The following is a 7,113-nucleotide window of genomic DNA, read 5'->3' on the forward strand; positions in this document are numbered from 1 at the left end:
CTGCATGTTTTTAAATTCTTTTTAATTATGAAATATGTTAAATTCTTCTACTTCATCGATTTTGCTGAGTGATACGCAGCATTCAGAAATAAGCACACGGTTCCCACATGATAAATAAAAAACTTCCCATAACGTTGTAATGTTCTCGTGTCCGACAGCCCTTGAAGGCATCCTGCGGTAATCCATCAAAACGTCTAGACCGGTGCAGATTATGCGGCTACTCCTCTTTCACTGATATCGTTACTCTGATTGGATGACGATCCTGGTCCCGCCTATAATTACTTGATTGACAGACAGTTGACTAATAGCGACAGGCAAGTGAGGCTGTCATCTAACTTGTGATTGGTGGATCGGTCTGGACAATATGAATGGCAACATGTATTGTTCGACGTCTTCCCAAAGCAGAAGCAACTTTGCGGCTTCCGATTCAAGGCAAGTTGTTTAAATGTTTTATTTTATTAATTCGATTTTAATTTTTAGCCGATAAACTCCGTCGGTAGTAAAAACAACAACAACAACATCCCATGAAGAAGATTTCAGGTTAAATCCGTGAACTTTGCGTGTAAATGAAGTGTTGAGCGGATGTTTACCTCAGCTGGGATTTAAATGGTTAAACTTGGTCTCCATCTAACTTTCTTATTCTGTGTCAAAGTTTTGTCCTTTTCAATGTTTAAAAAAAAGCACGTGTTACTTTTTTAAGATGAACTCGATACGGGTGGAAGTTTTCTGTTATCTTTGATGTCTGCTTCAGGTTCCCGTTCTTCTCAACCAGACTCCGTATTCATTTTCTAACTAATTTATTTCAGGAATTGTTTGAGCTTCATTTGTTGAATTTCAGAAAGATTAAAATGTTCTGCAAATCGACCGAATGTATTCTTTAATTCGGCATACATTCAGTATAAAAATAGGCATTATTTAGTGGAGGTTCAAACTTTTTCTCCCCGAATTCCCGTTATTCTTAGCAAGTCAATTCACCGTTACACCGTCGATAGTCGGGACTACCGAAATCTGGAAACTGCGGTTTTTCATCACGCACATACGCCACCAGATAGTTCATTTATTTGCCGAATTAATGTAAAAAAATCAAATGAATCGTCTGAAATCATGTTTGAAAGCAAATCATGATTTTATATCCGCCAGTGTAACGTTGACCATAAATTAGACGATTTTTAAATGGACGTTCGACTAACCGGAACTTCACTAGATGCCTTGTTTTAAATGAACCACAGACCAGCGCTGGTTCGTGACCGAGGAGCCGGGGCTGGAGATGGAGGAGCCGGGGCTGGAGAAGATGGAGGAGCCGGGGCTGGAGAAGATGGAGGAGCCAGGGCTGGAGATGGGGGATCTGCAGCCTCCAGAGTTTGGGTCCCTGGAAGAAGAGCTGGAGTACTGGAAGGAGCAGGCAGCCAGGCACCAACAGAGGTGTGTCTGCTTTCACTGCTGGTTCCTGCAGCTCCTGTACTGAAAAGGACGTTTTACCATGTATACATAATACATATGATTATGCATGTTTCAAGGATTTTAGCTATAAACATATACAAAATTCCAGCTATCAGTTGATTGCCTTTTTTTTTTAAGTCTTAAAGGACAGTGAAAGTATATTTGTTTGATTTAACTGCTTAATTCTTTGACCACATTTCATTTTTAATGTTTTTTCACCTTCCAGACACTCAAACAAAAATATTTTCATGCTCTCCATGAATAAATCACAAAGCCACATCTGTTAATATTTTGTTTAAACTCCTTTTGCCACCAAGAATATAACTTTTGTGCACAAATATTGAAAAAACCCCAAAACATTTCAAGACTTTTTAAAGTGTGTTGTGAACATATTAATGATACCTTGTCTCTGCTCTCCAGTTCAGTTTATAGAAAGGCTCTTCTGCAAGACAAAACCTTTTGGTGTTTTCCTATTAAACACTTTTTGCGTTGTTTAAACTCTATTTTTTTTTAATATAATGCCTTGTGGTTGTTTGGAAAAAGGTTCAGGTTATGTTGTTTGTCCAAACGTGTCGGGTTTAGATTAATTCTGGCAAATCTTCCTCTTCGACAACATCTTGGTCTGATTGTTTTTCTCCGAACCAGAGTGGGGATCATTGGTGTTTTCTTCTGTGCAACACCGGGAAATCCAAACTGGAGTGAAAACATCCAAAGGTAACAAACCTGTGGTTTATATTCTGTGTGTGTTCAGTGCGGACGAGGCCCAGGAGGAGCTGCAGGAGTTCCAGCAGATGAGTCGGGACTACGAGGTGGAGCTGGAGATGGAGCTGAAACAGTACGAGGCGCGAAACCGGGAGCTGCTCGCCGCCAATAACCGTCTGCGCATGGAGCTGGAAAACTACAAGGTACAGAGGACAACATCAATTACCTGATTCTGGCTAAAAAAAAAAAAAAAAAGTGAACTCTCAACTAAGACTCTACCGCTGGAGGCTGATATTAGAATATTAGAAAAATATTGCAGAAAAGCTCTGCAAAGCTTCGTCAAAAATAAATGATTTCAGGACACTTAACATAGTAAAGTAAGAAAAACAAATTATCCTTACAACAATATAGAGAAAAATCCAACAACCCAACAATTCCCACATGAGCGAAAGCTGGAAGGAAAAAAACTCCCTTTTAACAGGAAGAAAACTACAACATGAAGTCTGTTGTTTCAGGGTTGTTGAATTATTTGTTAATTTGACATCAGACCTCAGCAGGGATTTCCACATCAGCTGATTGTAAGTCGTCTTTTTATTTCTCCGTTTTGCTTGCGAGTGAAGAGGTTTCACTGGAGCTCTTCTTCTGAACACACACACACACACACACACACACACACACACACACACACACACACACACACACACACACACACACACACACACACACACACACACACACACACACACACTCTGACAGAGGGCTGATTCAGGGCAGAAGGAGGCAGCTGATGATTCCCGTGTCTGTAGGCGATGGCAGTTCTTCCCATCAGACTGTCTCTGACACAGTTTGTCCCTTTAAAAAAAAAAAAAAAATCTCATTAGTTGCGTCATCGCTAACTTGTTTTAATAACGGTTATCTTCTGTTTTTTTATTCACTTTTTCCTGTAAAGCGCTTTGAGCTGCATTTTATGTGTGAAAGGTTCCGTATGATCAAAGTTTATCATTATATTTTATTATAGACACATTTAGACATGTACGCTGATAGCTGATATTAATTCATAGAATAAGTAATATGAGAGTGATGAAGCTTGATGCAGTAAAGTAGTAATCAATTTCTTTGAATGTTTTGATTTTCTGTAGATGCACCAGAGGATGTTGGTTGTTAAATTTACTAAATATCACGAAATGTTTTGGTGAATTTACGTCTGTTAAAGAGTTGTGCTTTGTGGACGTTTAGGTGTTAATTGCTCAACATTTAGTTCTGCTGTTCTCCAGCGTTTTTCTTCTTTCTTTTTTTTTTCTTTCTCATGTCCCCTCTTGTTTTTCTGTCTCCTTCTTGCCTCCTGCCAGGATAAATATGAGACGCAGCACTCGGAGGCCTGCCGTCAGATCTCCAGCCTGGAGGGAGACCTGGCCGAGACCACGGCCGTCAGAGACCAGCTCCACAAATACATCCGAGAGCTGGAGCAGGCCAACGATGACCTGGAGCGGACCAAGAGGTCGGCGGCGAGCAGCACAATAGTTTCTGGGGTTGTACAAGTTTTTAATATTGAAGTTTTCATACTGTAAATATTTTTTTCTCCTCCTGTTTGTTTGCTCATTCAGGGCGACCATCATGTCTCTGGAGGACTTCGAGCAGAGGATGAACCAGGCCATCGAGAGGAACGCCTTCCTGGAGAGCGAGCTGGACGAGAAGGAGAACCTGCTGGAGTCCGTTCAGAGGCTGAAGGACGAGGCCCGAGGTAGAGCAGCTGACTCGTCCAGCCGTGAAGCGTTATTAGGAATATAATCAGCTGATTTCATTGTTGGCTTTTTTTAAAAAAAAATTTTTTATTTTTTTATCATGCTCATAAAAAGAAAATAAAAAAAAGTGTAATCCACCACAAATATATTAACGTAGAAAATAAAATGAAGAGAAAACAGAGTGACGAGGGTTAAAAATGATCATTTTTCTAGTCAAATAAACAGCGAGTAGAAGATTTTAAGGAGCTTCTAACAGAAGTTGATAGAAATGAAAATGTCAGGGGAGAAATGAAGATAAATAAGTGACGATTTGAAAAATATACTTTGTTTAACGGGATGGAACAGACGAAAAATCAAGAAAGAATCAAGAAATTTGGGTTTTCATTTCCTGCCTTAACTGTCTAGAAAGCTTTTGTTGCATTGACTTTCATTTATCTGTGTCAGACCTGAGGCAGGAGCTCGCCGTGCAGCAGAAGCAGCAGGTTCAGGACAGGAAGCCGTCGTTCAGCGGCGCGGCGGTCAAAGAGCCTTCGTCCTCCTCCTCCTCCTCCTCGGCCGGGCTGCCCACCCCGCCTCTCACCCCCCAGACAAAAGAGCAGAGGACAAAACGCTGTCCAGACCGCCGGAGTCCTTCAGCACGCCGCCGCCCTCCGTCAGCAGAGGTCAGTTCACAGTCCGCGTCCAACGTTGTACATGAAGACTAATTATTAATAAATAAATCAGGACTGATTCAAATACACACCGGAGTGTTGTGACGAGTACTTTTCATTGAATTTATAAGTTTAAGGTCAGAAATTTTGTCCCGATTTACTCAAAAATCGTAACTATCTATTCTCTGTTGGCGTTTTCCCCGGAGGGAGGATTTTCTTCCTCTCTCTGTTTTTATTTTCACCGCGAGCTGCACATCTTCACCGGCCTGTTTTTATTTGTTGTTTTTTTCCCCTCAGGTGAAAGCCTCTCGGCGACTCCCCTCACCACGTCGGCGAGAATCTCGGCTCTGAACATCGTCGGAGAGCTGCTGAGGAAAGTCGGGGTGAGAAGACACGCTCTGTGTTTTGTGTTTTTTTCAAATCAGCTGATCATGCGACGCTGCAGGCTGCTTCCGCTGGCGCTCAAATAAAAGCACAGAAACCGCTTGTTCTCCACTTTTAGAAGAAACAAACACGAAACACTCGAGCGGTGGATCGATTTTATCGACAACACAAACGATAAAGACGACATTTGATGGAAGTCTTTTACACCGATACGGGTTGTCGGGTCTAATATGATCACTTCCTTTGATAATAAGCGGACTGCACATCACGGAAATATTTGTACTTTCATCTTTTATTTTTAAGATGCTGTCAAAATAAGAGCTTTAGATGCTTTAAGTGCTTCATTTCCCATCAACCCCGTCACTTCCTGTTTTTTTTAAGTCAAAGAGCCTGCTTGACTATAAATGAGGAGATGCTTTGTCAACAAAGCAAAGATTTATTTTGAAAAGGCAGTCGAAGCTTCTGTTAACAAACTTTAGTGTGAAAAAAATGCCATATGTTGATATTAAGCAGTTTTGTTTGTTTGTTTTTGTTCCTCTCCTGGTAGAACCTGGAGTCCAAGCTGGCGTCGTGTCGAGACTACGTCCACGAGCAGACGGCCAACCGCAGAGGACAAGGGGGCGGGCCGGGGGCGACGTCGGGCCAGACCGGCTCCTCGGAGAACCGTCCTACCAACGGCCTCTACAACAAGGGGTGAGGCGACACGGGGAAGAAGTGGCGGGCAGCCGAAGAGTTAAAGGGGGATGAGGGGGGAAACGTTCGCCGCAGACCGTCTGAAGTGTTTTGTTGTGTTTCGCAGGCTGGTGAAGAGGTTAGACTTCGGAGCGGGATCCAAGCTGCTCCTTTAATCCTCCTCCGAGCTGCTCCCCCCCCCCCCCACCCCCTCCCCTCTCCGTCCGGCCCGGCCGTCCCGAAACACAACGGTACCGCGCGTCACGCGTCCGACAGGTATCCGACTCACCGGGACACACGGACCGCTCCATGTAGAGACGTTACTGTGGTTTCATTAACAGGACTTCTTTTCAGCACTCGGCTTCACGAAACTCACCGGACTCTCTCTCTCCCTCTCTCTCTCTCTCCTTCTCTCTCTCTCTCTCCTTCTTTCTCCCTCTCTCCCTCTCTCTCTCTCTCTCTCTCTCTCTCTCTCTCTCTCTCTCTCTCTCTCCTCTCTCTCTCTCTCTCTCTCTTCCTCTCTCTCTCTCTCTCTCTCTCTCTCTCTCTCTCTCTCTCTCTCTCTCTCTCTCTCTCTCTCTCTCCCTCCCTCTCTCTCTCTCTCTCTCTCTCTCTCTCGCTCCCTCCCTCCCTCTCTCTCTCTCTCTCTCTCTCTCCCTCTCTCCCTCTCTCTCTCTCCTCTCTCTCCCTCTCTCTCTCTCCCTCCCTCTCTCTCTCTCTCTCTCTCTCTCTCTCTCTCTCTCTCTCTCTCTCTCTCTCTCTCTCTCTCTCTCTCTCTCTCCCTCCTCTCTCTCTCTCTCTCTCCCTCCCTCCCTCTCTCTCTCTCTCTCTCTCTCTCTCTCCCTCCCTTCGCTCTCTCTCTCTCTCTCTCTCCCTCCCTTCCCTCTCTCTCTCTCTCTCCCCCCTCTCTCTCCCCCTCTCTCTCTCCCCTCCTACTGTTTTTGGATTTGCTGAGTACGCTGCACTTTTTAATTTTTTTTACCTCCGTCGCTCCGAAGCCGCGTTCAGAGCGAGATTTCGTACGCTGGAAAAAACCAGGTTTGCCTGTTGGATGCGCCGTCGCTCCGACGACTGGAGAGGAATACACGAATGTACGTAGACAGCAGGAACAAAACTGAACCCATCCACACTTCAGTTTCGTTTCAAGCATCTTTTTACTTTGAATAAAGTCTTTAGATTTGATGCCGTTTTGTTTACACTCGGGCCACATACAGTTTATTCTTCTTCGTCAGCTCGATCATAAATCAGCGACGTGGAAATCTGGCTCGGCTCGACTCCAGCACAGAAAGTGGTGTTGATGCACTTTAGCAGTTACAGTTAATTTAGCAGCTGCAGCTATCTAAATACCAACTAACACACACACACGCTCAAATAAATATTTGTGTTGTCTTTATGAGCTCCTGCGGCGGATTTATCATCACATTTCATTTACAATTTTCTTTTCCATGGAGAGAAATTAGACTCAAAACGGTCTCAAATACAAAACAATAACATTTAAAAATGTGTACGATTCGTGTGCAAGC

General features: G+C 43.7%; 1 protein-coding gene across 1 annotated transcript; it reads left to right on the forward strand.

Annotated features, from left to right (window-relative positions):
- The first annotated feature begins 1,306 nt into the window (after positions 1-1,306).
- On the forward strand, positions 1,307-6,238 carry LOC138632154 (nuclear distribution protein nudE homolog 1-like). The gene is given in 9 exon segments (XM_069717492.1): positions 1,307-1,422; positions 2,192-2,345; positions 3,492-3,640; positions 3,747-3,883; positions 4,329-4,460; positions 4,463-4,546; positions 4,832-4,917; positions 5,466-5,611; positions 5,718-6,238. Coding segments are annotated over 9 exon segments (1,044 nt in total). The 5' UTR covers positions 1,307-1,315; the 3' UTR covers positions 5,767-6,238.
- Positions 6,239-7,113: the final 875 nt, after the last annotated feature.

The sequence above is a fragment of the Brachyistius frenatus genome, unplaced genomic scaffold (genome assembly GCF_029030835.1).
Source record: "Brachyistius frenatus isolate BFR_SWC_R1_liver_20210118 unplaced genomic scaffold, ASM2903083v1 Contig_176, whole genome shotgun sequence".
Taxonomy (NCBI): Eukaryota; Metazoa; Chordata; class Actinopteri; family Embiotocidae; genus Brachyistius; species Brachyistius frenatus.